Here is a 20,004-nt window from a genome sequence, read left to right on the forward strand (position 1 = left end):
ACGTGTCAAATGAGCTTGACCGCCTTCTTTGACCTTGGTTACTAGGCTATTTGCCAATATTTGTGCGAGATGCTTTATAGCTAATAAACATCATCGAAATAGCTACACTCAATCTGAGACTGCACAACAGATTTCGAATTTATAAATTTTTAAAAGAATACCTAACAAGTGCGCTATTTAAAAAAGGACAGTGGTATTTTTCCTCGTTGAGTAAATTCTATTGCTTTGATCATTATTAACGTACCAAGACTACTGTTTATACTCCGATTGAATTTCTTTCAGTTAAAGTATTCGACTAGAGTATCATTTTTGGTATCTTAAATAGTTTTATCGTCGGTATTCCAATATACCTTGTTTTTTCTATTGTATCTGTTAGTACTTTGGTCCTAACTATTTATAGTCTTTTCTACTTTTAGTAAAAACTGACTTTCTCATCCTAAAATGACTGGAAGGTGCAACAAAAGCATTTGCCACCGCCCAGGATGTCGATATCCCGTTGACAACGGCATGCAGTGCAATGAGTGCAAAGGTTGGTACCACGAAGTTTGCACGAATCTAACGCCTGCAGCTTTTAAGCGGTTCAGTAAGAATGGATGCATATAGCTATGTCAACAGTGCTGTTTGGATGCACATAGCCTGTTAACCGAGGCCATCTCAATGGTAAATGCCGCGAAAAAGTGTCTCGGCAAGCGCGGTCGGGACACATCGGTCAGAACTCGATCTGTCGACATGCAGATTGACATAAGGCAGGCCCAAGTGAGTCCACAAAATGCTGACCCACACTGTCCAAAGGAGGAAGGACATCTTCCAAAGAGGTCTGTCACAACCAGAAACTCGAGAAAAAAAGTCTCTTCTGTCCCTCGTACCAAAAATGGTACCCAGAAGGGAACTTCCGGAACCCAAAATCGCAAGGTTCGATCGGTTTCCAGCGCGAAAGATGACCCAACCTCCCAAGTCGTCCTGAACCTTCCGGAATCCCACAGTACGCCTGACGCGACTGTGGTTACTACTCCTAAGAACGTCGACGATTGGGTACGGGTCGTAAGGAAAAAACGACAAAATGACGTAAAAGGGAATCCTACCCCCACCAAAAGGTTCGAAAAGCCGAAGTCTGATCACAGCGACAGATCAGTCATTTTCCATGGAGTCAAGGAGAGTGACAGCTCAGAACCGAAAGCTCGTTTTGAGCATGACATTGTGTTGAGAAAACAATTACTCAACCAAGTTATGCCCAAAAACATCTCCGGAGTCTCCTTGCTAAAGGTGTATAGACTAGGAAACCTTGCGCATCTGAAGCCTAATCAGTCCAGACTGCTCAAAGTCGTTTTCAAATCCCCGAACGAACGCGACTTAATCTTAGAAAATGGACACAAATTAAAGGGTTCATGAGTCTATCTCCGTAAGGACTTACCGTTGGCGGACCGTGTAAAAAGACGGGAAGCCGAAAAAGAACTACAGCTCAGATTAGACGCTGGCGAAAAAGACCTGAAAATTGTAAATTTTCGTGTTGTGAGGCTTTGACAGAAGATGATGCCGAAGCCACTCTGGGTGAAGCACGAGGCCACTTAAATAGGCTTCGGATCTGTTATATCAATGCCCGGAGCTTACTCAATAAGCTACCGGAACTAGGTGTACAGATTGACTCAACTAGGCCAGACATAATCGCAGTCACAGAAACATGGCTTACGCCGTCTATAGATAGTAGGGAACTTGATTTCGAGGGTTTTACATTAGTAAGGGCCGATAGAATACAAACGCGTAAAGGAGGGGGAGTAGCTCTATTCATTAGGAATGCTATTCCATTCACCATTATCGACAGTGTATCCCATGAGAGTGGGACGTATGAATTAGTTAGCTGCCGCCTGAAATGCAGGGGACAAGAGTTACTGCTTAGTTTGATCTATAGCAGTCCAAGCTGTGAGGTAAACGAGGTCCTGCTAAGCAGTCTCAACACTTTATCACGAAGTGATCAATGTCTAATCCTAGAGGACTTTAATGCACCCATGGTGGACTGGGGAAACCTGCGGACGGAATCGTCAGCAAATTCTTTCGAACAGGAACTGGTTGATGCGGTAATCACATGTGCCCTAGTGCAACACGTGAAAGAAGCAACTAGGTACGACCCGGGTTCTGCATCATCCCTACTAGATCTTATATTGACTCTTTATGAGGATGACGTTGCAAACCCGGATTACATGCCACCCCTAGGCAAATGTGATCGTGCACTTTTAAGCTTTGACTTCCATATAACTGTCGATCACGAGCACGCCTCAGCTCAATCTAGACCTAACGTCTGGAAAGCCAACATACCAGACATCATGAAATCAGCATCATCAGTAGATTGGAAAATAGACCCAGAGTCATCAACCGAAACGGCTTGGGACGTATTCCGGAATTTATACTTAAAAGTTACCGCCCCCCACATCCCTTGGACTACACCTAAGGGGTCGAGAAACTCCCCACCGTGGTTCAGTAGGGAGGTTCGCATCCTTCTCCGTAAAACAAGGAAAATGTGGGATAGATTTAGGTTACTGGGGACTGACGAGGCAAAATCTCAGTATCAAAAGGCTCGAAATACCTGTGCCTCGACCCTCCGTAAGGCCAGAAAGCTGTACGAAGAGAAAATCGTTAGGGAATCCATAGAATGCCCTAAACGCTTGTATTCGTATACAAACCAAAAGCAAAAAGAAGAAGAAATGTTCCTTCACTATGGGGAGACAGTACTGCCTCATCACTAGTGGAGGACGACTTTGGCAAAGCTCAAGTATCCTCTAAATACTTTAGCAATGTATACACCATAGAAACACCCTTCTCACCAGTCCATGAAAATCCCCCCATACAAGCACTGGACAGCGTGACCATTAAAGAACTCGATGTCTTTGGTCTGTTAGTTAAGCTTGACATAGGTAAATCCACTGGACCCGATGAACTGCATCCTAGGTTACTAAAGGAATCAGCTAACTTTGTTGCGAGCCCTTTAAGTGTATGTTTTAATCTATCCGTAACCCAGGGTCGTCTACCAAGAGACTGGAAGAACGCCATAGTAAGTCCAGTCTTCAAAACAGGTACAAAACATAAGCCTGATAATTACCGACCAATTAGCCTAACTAGCGTGGTTGTTAAAATCTTAGAAAAGATTATTCGGAAGGAGCTGTTAAAGTATCTCGATGAAAACCGAATCCTCTCCGAAAAGCAGCATGGTTTTAGAACAGGTTACTCTTGTCTCACTAACTTATTAGTCGCTCGTGAAAGCTGGCGCGCTCCTAAGGACCAAAAGTTACCTATAGACGTAGCTTACATCGATTTCAACAAAGCTTTCGACAAAGTTCCGCATAACCGGCTGTTATATAAGCTAAGGAATGTCGGGATTGGAAGCAATCTATTGATGTGGATAAAAGACTTCCTAGTTGGGCGTCAACAAAGAGTACGGGTGAACTCCAAGTTGTCTAGCTGGGAAACTGTGCTTAGTGGAGTCCCACAGGGTACAGTTTTGGGGCCAGTGTTATTCCTCCTGTACGTAAATGACCTCCCTCGTCTACTATCGTCATCGGTCTTACTCTATTCTGACGATGTCAAGATATGGAGAGCGATACAAAGCAAGGGCGATAGCTTAGAACTTCAAAACGACCTGGAGAGATTATCTGAATGGTTCCAAACCTAGCAATTGCCGATAAACACTTCCAAGTGTATTGCGATGCATATTTGCCACCAGGGTACAGATACATACACGATGAATAACACTGAGTTACCTATTGTCCAGGCACACAATGACTTAGGCGTCATCGTTAGTCAAGACTTAAAGACTACTGCACACTGCCGTGCAATAGCCGCCAAAGGTTTTAGGACTTTATGGTCCATACGCAGGGCGTTTAGGCATCTCGACGCTAAAACGTTTCTGACTTTGTATACAGTGTTCGTACGCCCTAAACTTGAGTACTGCATACAAGCAGCTAGCCCCTGCCTGAAAAATGACAGTGAACTCTTGAAAAAGGTTCAGAGAACAGCAACTAGGCTGATTCCCGAAATAGCGAAGCTCCCGTATGGTACTAGACTGACCAAGCTACACATATTCCCGCTGTCATGTAGAAGAATCAGAGGCGACTTGATTACAGTTTTCAAATTGCTTAATGACAAATTTGCACCTGATATGCCCTGATTTTTCTTGTCTTCCAAAACAGAAAATTTACTAGGACACTCCAAAAAAGTTCACAAGCCCCGAACGAATTACTTTTCAGCTGACTACCGACTTTCCCATCGAATAATCAACGAGTGGAATTCATTACCTCAGCACGTGGTTGAGGCTCCATCCGTCGACTCCTTCAAAAGAAAGTTGGATCAACTGAGAGACCATCATTGCCAGGACTAACACAGGCCATCAAGCCTCCTGTCCTTTCCAAGCTGAAACTGAAAACCAAAAGAACAATAAGGCATTTTTCTCATAATCATTAACGGAGAGAGATGGGAACATTCTCTTTGTTCATAATCTCCATATACAAAGATTAGGAATCGATGTATAAAAAAGGAAATCAGTATTACCCAAAATCAAAAAAATTCTGATGGAGATGTTTAGTTATCAAGCTAGTCTCAGACCTTCCAAGCTGTGGAAGGTAAGTGCCTGTTCTTTTTGACTCAAGTATACCAAAGTTCACAAGCTTGCACCGAGTTCTTTCAAGTATTTATTTAGTTAAATTCATCACATACTTACTTAACTACTACATCTTAGTGATCAACCTGAACAAATAGGGAAGAGTAATTGTAGAATTTTTGTCATTTATTTCTCTTCACAGTTATCCCAATTAAATCTCCACAAAATGATGGTTCGAATTACTAAATACACTCCGCTTTATTATGAAAGGGTCAGCTGTTGCGATCAACGAATCCCATTACATGAATGACTTGCGAGTCATCCACCTTTCAGAAGGTTTATGAACATTTATACTTCAAACTGTCATCTAATTGTACAGCGATTACTGTTGTCTAAGTAAGATCGAAAAATATACCAGGTTCATATTGCTTACCGTGCATTCACTGCGTAACAAATTTGCCAAAACTTGTAATAAACTGTTTAAGATTGATATCACAAAAACACATTACGAAGGTATTGTCGAAACAGTATTGATAACTGTTTTCATCTTGTCCAGGTCAAATAGAAGTACGAATGAACATGTCACGCTAGTCTTTTAAATGTAAGTAATTTAAGATCATTGATCGCTCAGATGCATTTCCAACTTAATTTACCCAACAAATACTTACTTTTACTTTTTGTGAAGAGAAACATATATATGTTGAATTTCGCTTTACTACACTCCAACCCACCAGGTAATGATGAATAAAAGCCGATTAGAACACTACTTTTCACACTCATCACTAGCGTATCACAATGACAGAAGAATCTGATAATATTCATTACATTTTTAGAACTGGACTCTTCGTTGTTCTCGAGACATGTAGATCACCACCGTAGATGATCTAAAACGAATGATTGGGAGCCTACTCGAGTTAGACAGGAATAGTGTGACGAACCGTCTAACATCGAAGTCACACCTCCCAGTCAGTGCTGTACGTGGATTAACCCCCCGTCTTATCGAGGAACTATGGCTGCTTTGAAGACCGTATAACACAAAGGATGTCATTACAAAAATGTATTAGTAGACGTAGGTACAAGGAAGAAGTTGCGGCCACCACTGCGTGGGCAAGTCCATACAGTGTAATTAATCGACGCGGGTCCGTTGTGCTCGATCTTGATGGGAGATCGATGAACCGTTCGATATTCAGTGACACAACTGCCGGATGATTGGCCTACGACTCAGTGACATTTCACTGGTCGTACGAACACTTTGTGCGTAACATTATCGATATTCAAAGCATAATGGAGTTAACATTCCCATACTGACATCAATCTTACGAAGGAATTTCAATCAACTAAGATGATCAAGTTTGTTGTATATTTCTAGAGAGGGTTTCCTCAGTTTGTATTTTTTGGTAGGATTGTTGCCATTTATTTGAATTGGTTATTGGTATTTCCTTCTTCCTTTGTGTTTCATAACTGCTGTGTGCATAAACTTCTTCCGAATTTCTCTGTATGGTTTTCTTGGTTCCTTAGATGAAGAATGATAGACAGAATAATGCATATTTTGCAAGTTACCAGAATAAGCAATGGTCAAATGTCAAACTGTCACCTGAAATCAAAACGGAAATATGTATTTACGACATCGCGAATTGATCGAAGTTATATATTGAAATCATATGTGATATCAGAAGTTCGCATATTGACTGTGACAGTGGTATCTAAAACTAGTTTTGATATTATCAAATTTTACTTGTTACTAAACGATTAGGCATAATATAATGCAGCCGGTTTCTCACTATGTGATAGCCTAAACTATACGAATTTACGTCGCAGTCGTCTTATTTCAAGATTTGAAACACAGCTTTGTACGAACCTTTGAAAAGTAAACAGTCTAATTGACAGCATATTTTATTTTGTATAAAAATGAAGACATGGTATAGCGTAATCAAGTCTACATGGCCGGACAACACAGTCATGGTAACTTATCGAGGTTCACCTCCACATCTTGTCCGGCATAAACCCTTCGAGTGCATATCCAGCTTCAACAATCATGTGGTGGTGAAACAGCACTAAACGCTCGACATTGCACAACATCATTGGATTTTAACTTTGGGTAATAACAGTACACCGATTGCAAATGAGGCTGCGATATAGAAGCCATGGGCTTGACTCGCGAAAGATTCATTCAACAACACTACTAACACATTTTCGTTAGTCCTGTTTAAATCAGTTTTATTTGTTATCACTCGCTGTTTCTCGGATCTTATATGGTGAGGAGAACGTTTCACAGAGTAACATAGATTGCATTACAATGATCAGCTATACAGCATTTATACGGATTCCCTACTACTAACACTGCTTTCAAGCACGTATCATTTGCGATCATCTCGACAAGTCTCATATCATACAATACAGTTATTTTATTATCACCAGGTTGCACAACTAAAGAAATTGTCTCCTCATATGCGTATACTGATCGTATTTATATGCTCGTGTAAATATCCTTCAGGGGATTTGACGTCACTTCCATATCACTCCAACCATAGGACGGAAACTGTCATCTGCTGTCTTGTGAGGTGCCAAAACAGAGTTAGAAGTGGAATCAACAAGTATTCAGCTGAATCAGGAAACCGAAACTATTTGTAGGTAAAGCGATTCTGTTATTCAGTCAGAATACAAGATAGAACTTGTATCCACTCTTTAACTTGAGTAGGAGCTAAGTAATGCTCCAACACTTACCCACACTAGTTTCTTTACACCAATATAAGGGATAATACCTGCATATCAAACAAACTATATGGATGTCTTTCGAACCCTTAGTGTAACCGATAACCATGATTACAGGACGACATAGCAGTAATCGTTACGCAACATATACCACTAACGAGTCATATGGTCCCACGGAGTTAGTTCCAATAACAGCTCTATGGTGTATATTACCATAACGGCCACTGAAATTAAACTAATGAGCAAATAAATGCCATTACAAATTGACGAGTATATGAACGCAGATTATTAAAGCCCACTGCCTGGACAAACAGTATCACTTATGAGAACATATAACTGGTTCACAGAATACTCACACTGCCCTTCCCGTGACGAACCAGCTAGCTCACTAACTTTTGGTTTATTCCTTGAGACACTTGATTTGTAACTAACTAGAAGGCTGAAAAAACTTTTCGTCTTGTGACATTACATTTGATGTAAGTAAGAACATGCACGGTAACACAGGTAATAAGAGTGTTTTACATTGAGTTCTGATTGGGTAGATTATTAGATCAATCAATGTTAGTATGCATCACTACTGCGTGCAGTAGTGTTTTAGTGGACCTAGACTAGCAAATCGAAACATGATGCCGAAACGGGTGAGACCTATGCTTAGTGGCGAGCAGTCATATACACACTAAGGCCACACTCGGAGACTTCAAGCCAAAGTTCTATTCCACAAGGCAGTGGAGCAACATAAGATGCAGTCCCATGAGTAGCCAATGACCAGCGATAGGTTCATACGCCATTTGTCTGCTCATGATCCTAGAGTCCATGTATACCATTTGTTCGGAACCAGGGTTTTAAAACTCTCCTAGGCTAGTCCTCAGTGTCCACCAACCCGGGTAAAGCAATGGACATCCACTTTCCGTCCTCTTAATTTCGTCAACAACAGTAACTCTGCAAGGTAGTGAGTAGGACTTCTCTGACAGTGGTTGTATACTCGTGGTCATGTGCGAGCATTTGGAGAGAGCTAACTCTCCCCACTCTCAGGCGTACCAGGGCATTTAGGGGCCTTATACACACTCTTGAACCATATGTGCTGATCAATCACAATCTTCTGAATCAAACTCACAATCCAGGATTCTACAAATTAATCCAACATCTTAAAGGAAAAGAGGGAAAAACCAGTGAAATAATTATTCGGTAAATTTCAGCCTAAAGATGAAGTGTTCCTACAACTAGCAACAACTCTTTAGTCGCTCCATATATCATAATTTCACCAAGACACACTTTAAAATTTCGACTGAGAAACGAGTCGATATTGATCAATAGCGTGAAAATGGTATATAGCCCAATAATCCCGACAAAATAGTAAGTAACATAGTTTATTGGAAATAGCACAGATAATGGTACAAATACACACATAAATGAACTCAGGATATAATGTATATAATAAAGAGCAGATTACCTCATATATATCAATGGAGAAACCCTTAAAACAGCAAGAAGTGAGTAATCTTTTGTACATGTGAAAAATGGGATATTAGTTTAAATACACATGAATCTAAGTATACATAATAAATATTCATGAGATATGAATAGGTTAACATGAAAATTTATGAGTGAGTATAGGGTTTCAATGAATCGGAAAACAGACTGATTGTCTATTTACAAGAGATTAACAGTTTTTCAACGCCGCAAAAACCAACTATGCATCCATCTGCAAGATAGCTTGTAGTGTTTCCAAAGTTATTCCTTCGCCACCATGTTCAACCTGAGTAGTGTTAAAATTAAACACAAATTAGAATCAACCAAATTTTTTTGTACTTATAACATGTTTATGAAGTAAAGTCTGACCAATAGAAAAAAACAGGGACGGTGTCCCAACTAGTGCGGTGACTGAGGTTCGGTTCTTATACTTGATTGACATTATATACATTTTTTACTTTTGAAGATGATGCAGGAATGACATTAGGCACAGAATATGTTTGGAAATAAGTGTAGCGGTCAATAATTTAAGCGATAAGTCGATTATTGGAAAGTATTAAAAGTAAAATTCAATCTAACTTACAGTCACATCTTTAAAGAAAAAATTGAACATACGTTAACTTTTAAAAGTTACAAAAGGTTTAAACGAACCCATGCGTGTTAACGACGTTATTAGTTGACTACTTACTGTTACTCCAGATAAAATTGGATACAAACGAAATACAAACCTCAACAGTCCACTTGATTATTTGAAGCAACTAATCCGTTTGACAATTTTGGATAGAGTAATAAGAAGACGAAGATTATCAGAGCTATGTGATAATCTCCGTCATTTTATTTTATCAAATGCTAATAAGGTGTAGAAAATAAGCGATACGTACTTGGCTATTTGTGCTAACTCAACCCATCAACATAATATTTCATCTGAATCCATAGCAATGACTAAAGAATGTGAATAACATTCTCATGTTATAACACCAGAATACGATACCAACACAGTCATTGACTGTTAAGTAAACGAAATATAGGCGTCTATTGAAATGTGAAGATGTGTGAGGAACCAACACAGGAGGCGCACATAAATCTTAAGGGCTCGTGCAAATCCTAAATCACATACAATGAATATTTTGCTATTCAATTTCTATTCCTAGTTTGGCTACTTACACAAGTTTATTTCATATTCTCTTTTTATCAAATGACTTATAGTAGTTACAAATCAGTCTTATGTAGGCTTATCTTCTTTGTAAACTAGCTATGGAATATTGAATAAAGTAGAAAGTCAAACCAATGTACCTCTGTCGTATGTTAAAATGACAGTATCTTTAAGACTAGAAAACTTAAAATATCAGAATATTAGGATAAAAGGTAAGATTCAAAGATTGAAATGTACAAAGATTTAGAAGTCATTTTTGTAAAACTTAAACTACGGAGGCTAAAAAGTAATGCATCTAATAAGTGTTACAGAAGCTAATATAAATATTTTCTGTAACACATTGAGGCAACAGTTAATGTAGTTTGCATAACTTACATTAAAACGGTCTCCATTTGGTTTAGTAACCAAACATACACCAGGTGATACTTCTGTAACAGATACACCAGGAAAAAGGGTGTTCAGATCAACCACATCTCCATTTTCAGCCAGTTGAGCGAGTATTTGTTCTTGTTGGGATAAAATATCATCATTGCTAATTTCAGATTCTTCATTAGTTTGAGATTTTGACGGTACTTTTGACTTTGAAGATGCAACTTTGCGTTTATCTGAACTTGGCTGTTTAGGTGCTGTTACTGCCTTAGTTTTTTGTTCAACATTGGTTGATTCGTATTCATAACTTTCACCCTGAAAATCATCGACTTCTGACTGATTTGTTTGCTGAGAATCAGCTAGACTGACAAGATGACCTGTGGGGCGGTGAAATAGACGACCAGTGGCGGCTTCCATAACCAAATCACTAGTTTGACCATTCTCTGTCAGGACTGTTAGAAAAGCACCGCTGGTAAGCCATTCATCAGGTACTGGACAACCCAAGCCACCCTCGGGAAGGAGAAGCTATAGAGGAAACAAAAAAGTAAAATTGTTCAATGGACAGGCGATTGAAAGCACTTTTATTGATATTTTTTGAAACATAGGTTGGTACCTTCTTTCTGAGATATTTAGCAACACTCCAAGCTCTCACTGCTATATACACTCCAAAAGATGAATCTTGTTCCAGGTTAATATAAGTGGAGTAAAACCAGAATAACTGACTAGAAGAATTAGATGAAAATTATTTTGTCTGTACCATCTGAAACAAGGCTATGGAGGAATGATAGATTTGTCTCACGTAATACCTCCCTCCATCCTTAATTTTCTCCAAATATTATCGCTTTATTTGTGCAGCGCGCTTCCAGTATTCTAGCTTACCAAAACTCAAGTGATTTGAATAAGTAAAACAAGGGAAGCTAAAACCACCCACGAATTCAAGGCTACGTCTTAAGTTGAATTACAATAAAACTGCGTTCTATCTACAGTTCATTAAACGATTCTATCGTTGGTAATTATCAAAACACAGTCCTTAATCACACTTATGATTATAATCTAGAATCCAATAGTGATTCGTAAAGAGGCTGAACAGAACACCATAATATGGATATACACGCTAGTAAAACTGTACGCAAAGTCAATGAGAAGAACTGAATTTTAGCTGCAGGTTGGAGAAAACTACATATTCCCTTAAAAAATCAGTACTACTACAAACGCTACGCATAAACTTTCTAAATCCACTATAATAAAAAGCTTTTTACCGAGACTGGACATTATCTATAAGAATATGCTACATCAAACAGATGAAATTCTAAAAGCATACATACATTTATAAAGAGGCATCTGAAATCACTTGTTTCATTCTTAGGTATTAGGAAAACCATATTAAATAAAACATTCCCGAAAGTTTCTTTTCAAGCCATAGAAATTAAATATCATAACCAATATATAAACAGCAAAATGCACTAAGTATTTATTGACTTGATACATACAGTTTTGACTGTCGTTTGATGTACTGGAGAGATAACCATAACTTTCAATTAAAAATATGACAGGTTAACAGAACATTAAACCAATTAACAAAACTCGGTACCGAAACACATGTTCGCATCCATGAAGTGAGCCACAGTTTTTATGTGGTTGTCAGCGATACTAGTCAGATGAGGAATATAATCTAGGTTGAGCTTTATTAGAAACCAGAACCAAAATTGAATGCTTAACTCACAGGCTATCGTTAAACACTAAAAAAATGTTGCGACATATCATGCGCAAACGTAACTAAGATTTGTCTAGATGAGGTATTTTTTATGAAATCTGAAGGTGTCATCTATCTGAACGAACCTCTGTCACTAAAGGGCAGCTCAAATCTGTAACGTGAGTGCATAAAAAGTACAGTACTTGAAAAAAGTGCTGCATATCAATTTTACTTACTAACTCCTCGCCTAACGACACAATATTTTGAGAATTATTATCAGTTTGATTTGAAACAGCAGCATCGCCAAAGTGTTGAACTGAGTCTTCTGTAGAGGCAATGTCACTGCGTAAAGTTGCATCCACCTCATCATCTTCAGCTGTTTCCATGGCAACTACTGCACGTTTCTGATGTCCGACACTACCCTTATCAGAATCAGATGCGGCCGCTGCTGCTGCATTTGCTCTTTGAGCTGCCAATATTGATCGGAAACGCCTAGGCAGGTATTCTTCACGTAACGGTTCTTTCACGATATATTTACCACAAGGTAAACCTAAGGCAGCAGACTGTTCCTCTGTATCCACCTATATACAAGCAATAAAGTACTGGAAATTATTACAAGTAAATGAGTTACTTAGATCTTTAAAAAATCTTAGGAATAAACGAGCTTTCAGAAACATTATTTGTATCACTAACAGACCATAGTTGTTCAGCCTTAAAATAAATAAGAAACCTGAGGGAGACAGTAGTTTAAATGCCGAAAACATTCTACGGGTAGATACTAACACCAGTAAGTTTATAAAACAAAAATTTTAAAAACCATCAAATGATGAAAACAGTTGATTCAGCAAAATTTTGTTTGGAGGAACACGATAATCGTCAAGCTAGAATAATTGAATACTGTGTACTGATAATAAAATACAGATTATTCTAACTCGATAATAGAACGAATAGCTTACAGTGATTCTTACTAACACAAGTTGAATTGTTTACTAACCACATACAAAATATACAAACAAGAACATCACTGTAGATCATGATGATGAGAAAGTGTAAGTAGACTAACTGGACCATTTGATTAAACAATAAACGATAGGCAAATGGCGGCTTGTTTTGTAATGAATTTTCCAGATTCCCAACATTAAGCGATGACAGGAAACGTAAAGAAAGTTAGAAGTGAGATGGATGCTCACTGAGGACATTTGCACGACAAATTAACCTGAATTTGAAAATGCGAACCATCAAATGAAAACACACCAACTGAATGATATAGCAACTACCTCGTAACGCAATGGCCTTGAGCTGAGTCACGTGTGGAGACATTGGTACACACTGTTAAATCTGAAGCTACTGCGAAATATCTGACCAGTAAAACATAATTTTCCATAGTTATTCAAATGATATCAATCTATAACGGAAACTATTTTCAAACGAAAAAACTCTTGATTTCTAATAAGGAGCCGTGACCATTGCTGTGTAGTCAATCATCATCGACTTAGAGCCTGGCACAGATATGAGTTGGGTTAAGATTCGAGTTCAGCCACATCGGGTGTGAGATAGGTACAACATATGCCAACGGTTGATAGTTACGCAATATTACGAACTGATAACGTTGAAAATGCAAGCCGTTGAATACTAACTTAATAGTTAAGAATTTAGGTGCTTGCTGAGAGGCCTGAAAGTTCGAAGGTACATTTCCTAGTAGATTCATAGATGCGCACTATTCAAAAATTTCTAGTAGATAGAAATAGTTGTCTAGTGTTTTATAGTTTTCAATAGCGGTTTAGGTAAAGTTAATCCCTGTGACAAACTAAAAAAATTACTTTGCTTACAGATTACTGAAACAAGTAATAGATTAAATTTCTTTAGTTTCATTTTTAAATGACTTTTAATAGAACATTTACTCACTAAATAAGGTTATATCACAAGACCTTGAGGATATTTAGAAAAAATGGATTAAGTATTTAACTTTGATCTTAACAAGATCAACACAACAGGAAGCGAAGACTCTTGATAATACTTTTCTTAGTAAGACAAAGACAAAATAGTTCAGGGAGAAGCAACTAACCTTAACTATGATTGCACCATCATCATCTTCCTCTTCTTCTTCCTCGACATCATCCCCATCATCATCATCAGCAGCAGCATGAACGCCATTTGATTGAGCATTGGATTTATCTTGTGATTTTACATCAGAACGATTTTCCTTATTCTTAGGAGAGTCACTTGTTTCATCGTTATCGTCTTCACCATCTGAAAAGAAAAGAAGGATAGTTACATGATTAAAAAAACACAAGTACAAACTACTTAGCTATAAATATGAGTTCTGCAAATCATTTCTATGTATTATAAGTAAAGTACATTAACTTTAGAGAGAAATGGAAAGATAGTTATGATTAACCAGCGCTGACAAAAATATAAAAAAAATACTTGGATTATTTACTATAACAAACAATTTGCTTGTCACCTTTTTGATTTTCTGAATTCATTTCATTTGATTGCTTTGATTTTTTTGTTATTCGTGGTTCTAATTGATCACAGAGAAATGATCGAGCACGTTCTACTAAGCTCAAGTAATCCAAAACAACACGAGGAACTTGAGGAAGAGGAGGATTACCATGCTCTGAACGTAAAAGAAGATGATCCCATGGACTAATTAATTTACACAAACGTGGTGCAACAAATTCAATTAAATCATCATCTGTAGCTTCAGAAACAGCCTTAAAAAGAAAATACAGGGTACAGAAACACTAAACATTGATTACAACAACTATGTTGACTTACAATGAGGAAATACAACTATAATGATAAATATAAAAAAAACCTATGAGAACTTGAATTTGGTGCTCAATTTTATGGTTCTGCTAAACACTTGTTTTTTCGAGGTATGCTGTAAAACACGTTCATATCACTAAATCTGACTTAGGGTATATAACTCGGTATTAACGTTAAAAGTAAGAAATCTCAAAAAGATCGGAGTGGCGGAAAGCAGGAATACAATGGAAACCTCTATTTGAAAACGGGGCGTTGCAGATATACACACAGAAGTGATATACATCTAATTTACAACAAATGAGTAGGCATCCAGACGATAAGAAAGGTCGTGCATATTGATTTATAATGCTGTGGATTCTGTTATACGAAGAGCGATCTTCCCTGACACATCGCTCATATTTTCACAATTATGAGAAACCTAACATTCTGAATATTTCAAACGGTTTATCACTATGAAAGAACGAAAAAGCTCTTGATAATGTTAGACGAATGCTTCACATTTTGAAAGTGCAGTGTTTGCCCTACTTACACAGTGATAAGCAAATGATTGTTTGATTTGAGCATCCAATAAGTAATTGGATAAAAAGTTGATAGTAACAAATATCAGCAATATTTCCGATTTCCATTAGTTTGTAAATCTAGATTCAATCCTATAATAAAGTAAAGGTTGTGTGTACTCAAATTATGAGCTGGTTCAATATTAAAAGTAGTGAACAATCAATTATTGGGTTGCAAGTTTGAAACCCGACCCAGGAACCGAAGTTGGAAGTCACATAATAAAATTAACTCTGACATATAATGCGTGGCTCTAAATAGAAAACATGAATTTGAGCTCGGTTAATGATTTAAACTAAGTTGTTGAGATCAAGAAAGAAATAATTTAACTTGCTTTATTATTTGTCTAAAGACCTCACATCTTCAGAAACAATTTACACTTCAGAACTTTAGATGGTATATTACAGTACTTTGAACAAATTAGTAACCGTATGTTTTAATCTTTAATACGCAATATTTGTGCAAATAAATCAAAAGTACACATAGACAGTCGGCGTTTTACGATTCATATAAATTTGAGAAAAACCTATTACACAACAGTGAGGATTCCATATAGATCCCGCATTCATTCAGAAAAAATATAAGTTAGATGAAATCATATTATGTACATATGTCCTAGGTTCTACGTTGTGTATATCTGACTGACTGTTATACAATTAGTAATTAACAAGTTGATGAACTGATTCATTAAGTGATACACACGACTCACAAAGACTGCGTCTAAAATCTGATTCCATCCTATCGAACTTGTTTTAAGCATACAAATTATTGGATTATATGATCACGGCTAATAACTTACCAAACTTGATTTCTTTAGTCATTGTAGGCTGTAGGTGGATAGTGAATGGAAACAGAAAAAACTGGATGCATAACTATAAGGTATTGTATATTTTGAAGAGAAAATGTTTGGTTAAATTTTATTCTGTGTTGATGTACTATCTTGTTATTTTTGATGGTCATGTGTGGTTCGCCAGGTGGACAAACGGACAAGTAATTGTGAGCATTACAACAAAACCTCAGGCGGTAAAGTATAAGAATGCTGCACTTCTAGTAAATGATAAAAATTCAGTTTACTCGCATTACAAAGAAAACGGATAAAGTGCTTCGACTAACCAAACACAATTTTTACAATAAAAAGGATGGAAAAGGTATGAATTCTTTTAGCTTGTTATTGTAAACTACAGAATTCGTTTAAAATCGAAAAATAATAGACTGGAATAAAAACTAACTGAACATAACATGAGAAACTACCTCTTTCAATTTGGCTCTACGTCGAACACTAGCCATGTATGGATTGGCCCAACGGCCCCGAGGTCTACCACGATTTGGACCATGAGCAATGCTTCGATGTCGTGCTACTCCAGCACGAGAAGTGAACACTTTAGTACACAATGGACATGGCCAACGTAAACCTAAAATTAATATAAACAGATTTATGCAGTTCTGATAAGGATGTAATTTATTAAATATCACAAAGCTCCAACTCAATACTAAGCAACATCATAATTAAGAGGAACTACCATCGCAACGACAACCATAGCAATACGTCTCATTTAAACGTTAATGTTGAAACTAAAACAACAAATAAAAACGAAGACTTTAGTACGATCCAACGGGACGAAGACCTTATAAAAAAGGACAAGCCAATTAGCAGATATATGTTTAGTGGTCACAAAACTTACTGTTTCAGCAGTAATAAACCTTTCACAAAGGTATAGCTTGTCTAAATGATCCCAACACACAAAGATGTTTGGTATTTCTGAAAGTTATAAGCTTATATGTTAAGATTTTAAATTACAGAAACTAATGAGTAAGAAATATGTCAATCGTCGTAGTGTTAAACAACTCATAATGAAAACGCAGTAACAACTGAAACAACAGAAATGTTGACAATACATAAAAACTTACTTCTATTCGTGCCATCTTCGGACCAACCTTCATCCGAAAGTCCATCGTTAATATAATCAGAGTAACCTCCATCGGAGTGTTCATCTTCTTCACTTGACTCCGGTTTAGATGTCAAATCTTCTAGACGCAAATGTTTATAGTCCTTAACCTGAAAATGCATAAAACGCCTACAGATGACCTATGCAGGATATCGTAAAAAATATTCGGGATACAAATTGGTTACTAAGCATGGAAAAAAACAAACAGGCTGCACCCTTAATGTTATGCCACCAGTTGCCATCGATCACTCATTAAGGGTTTTGTCGACCAACGCGGTAAACCCACTAGTCGTATTTAATGAAACACAAGTATGAGTACAGATTTGAGTACTTGGCTACGAGTCACACTCCAAATATGAGGGTTTAATAACATTATCTATTCTATCAAACTGAAGCGGAACGGTGTCCGAATCTGAGGCTTGGTAGCAGAAAGTCAGAAGCCTTAACTACTGAGCCACCGGCCCACCATTAAGTAAGCAATGATTTTGAAGCAAATATCATATTAGTTAAGGAACTTATGTTCTAAACTAGTGGGAGCTCGCCAAGTTGATGACTATTTTGATAAGATGCACTTAAACGAAGCAGGAGCGGAGTAGGAAAATCCACCCAGTAGCCACGATGGGTTTTTATCAATACTAAGATTACCTTAATTTAATAGTTACCATAGTTGTTATTTGCCAAGTAAACTAATTTACTCGCACCTAAAGGGAATGTAGCAACTTGAACAAATACAATATTGCATCTGATTGCAAATTTATTTTACACATATAAACCGTCACTCAAAGTCCACTAAAGTAATGTGGTGATCACTTATAAGCTACTAGACACATCTATGATACGTCGGAAAGCTATAATATTATATCAATCAGTTTATAAATTGAAGTATGTCTTGAACGAAAACTTGTCTCAGCAAAGTCAGGATTCTCATTTACAGATCTATAATAAGAAACAAATAGAACAAAGAAATATCTCTCTCCAATTAGTTATTTATCATGGCTGTTCACTAATGTATGTGTTACAATGAATATATAATACCAATCGATTAGGTGTTATAGTTTCTTAACTGATCATGAAAACCATGATAGATTAATACGAAGATATAGATAATAATTCAACACTTAATAATCACTCGTGAAGAAATATTACAAGTTGGCATTACCACTTAATTACGATTGTATTGTTACTGTAGAATATAGTAGTATATAGCCATACAATAAAACTAGTTAAAGAGATACTTTTTTATTTTATCTACTCTCCATACACATTCGTTTGACTGACATAGTTAGAAAGCGTATATAAGTATTGAGGACAACACCTAATTAATTTTTTAATTAAAACAAATTTCAGTAAAGGCCTCTAAGTATACAACATGGGTTGTAAAACGCAGTGCAATAGTTACATGAAGTTCTATGTACCAGTACGGTGTACCGAGTTCATTGAGCATTAATGCTACCATCCAATAACTCAAGTCTAAGCAGAAAGACAAGAGTTTCAGTGGTAATTTAGTAGTTGAACATTTGAATGTCTAAACCACTGAGTAAAAGTTAAATAGGTAATAAGTTACGAAACTGTCGTAACAAACACTGACTAAATATTATTCAAGTTCGAAGTGTTTAATAAACTGAAAATTGACAAGTAGAGCTGTATGCAAAAGTACTTCATGATAGTTTCCTCACCAAGTGTTTTGGAGGCTTTGATACACGACCAGAAGCAGATGTTCGTCTAATTAATGGAAATGGTAAAACTTCTTCTTCCGGCACCTCAGGTTCAAAGTCAGGATCTTCCTCATCTGAACCACGTTTTCTACGTTTTCGTCCAATAGGTCGACCAGCCCGACTTTTTTTCTCACTTTTAACAGTAATACTGGATCTAGTTCGCTCGCCACTTAGTGCTGTAGCTCCAGTATTTCCATCATCATGACGACGCTTTGCACGTGTTACACGAAATATAATGCGACGATTTGTGAGACGATTATAAATTGCACTTGGTCGAGAACCGCTACTTGACAGTAGTGCTTGATTTGTTAGGACTTGAATAATCTGTTGTAAGTGCTCGTCGGATACATCCTGTGTAGTTATGTACTGGTTTCCTTGTTGTATAATCCTGATGGGGTTTTTATTTGAACCCACAGGAGCATTTGGATCAGCAGCTGGCATGCGAGCCTGGATTTTCTGAACCTCTTCTAAATCAATGGGTTCGATATCTAAGCCTGCTTGTGAAGGCTCTTGAGGGACAACCATTGACGAATCATATGCATTATTCGCTAATTCTATTGTATTAGGTACTGATGAAACAAGCTGAACATTTTGCCCAACCACTGGTGCAAAGCCGGCAGCAGAAGTTCCATAAACCACTTGAGTATTCTGAACTGGGATTTCGTCACGTTTAAATTCTTCATTTACGAGCGATTCTGATAGAGGCTGCAAAGAATTGGCATCAACAATTTGTATTTGTCTCTGTTGTCGATTCGCTGCATTATATGCGTACGAAACAGCAGCATTATTGTGTTGATTAGAAATCATGAATTCTAACAAAGAAATAAAAAGATGAAACATTTGGTAATGACTTCCAGGTGATTTACAAGATATAGATCATACAACCAGTAACAAATCCACATAGTAAGAGTATTAGATGGTAGAGCGAAAGCTACTTCAGGAATTAAGAACATTATTATTAAGACCAGTGAATTTTATGTTAATAAATAGATAAACGGCAATAGTAATTTTCATTGAATGACGTTATGGGTATG

General features: G+C 37.3%; 1 protein-coding gene across 1 annotated transcript; it reads right to left on the reverse strand.

The window, feature by feature from the left end:
• Positions 1–8,987: 8,987 nt before the first annotated feature.
• Smp_129560 (hypothetical protein) lies at positions 8,988–19,782 on the reverse strand (the record flags this gene model as incomplete). Its single annotated transcript, XM_018793058.1, has 8 exons — positions 18,932–19,782; positions 17,218–17,365; positions 16,561–16,721; positions 14,447–14,699; positions 14,048–14,232; positions 12,219–12,563; positions 10,296–10,814; positions 8,988–9,053 (listed from the first exon to the last, which is right to left on the reverse strand). Exons 1-8 carry the CDS (start codon positions 19,775–19,777, stop codon positions 8,988–8,990), a joined length of 2,523 nt encoding a protein of 840 aa, XP_018647608.1. The 5' UTR covers positions 19,778–19,782.
• Between the last annotated feature and the right edge of the window lie 222 nt (positions 19,783–20,004).

Source organism: Schistosoma mansoni, chromosome 1 (assembly GCF_000237925.1).
Source record: "Schistosoma mansoni strain Puerto Rico chromosome 1, complete genome".
NCBI classification, from domain to species: domain Eukaryota; kingdom Metazoa; phylum Platyhelminthes; class Trematoda; order Strigeidida; family Schistosomatidae; genus Schistosoma; species Schistosoma mansoni.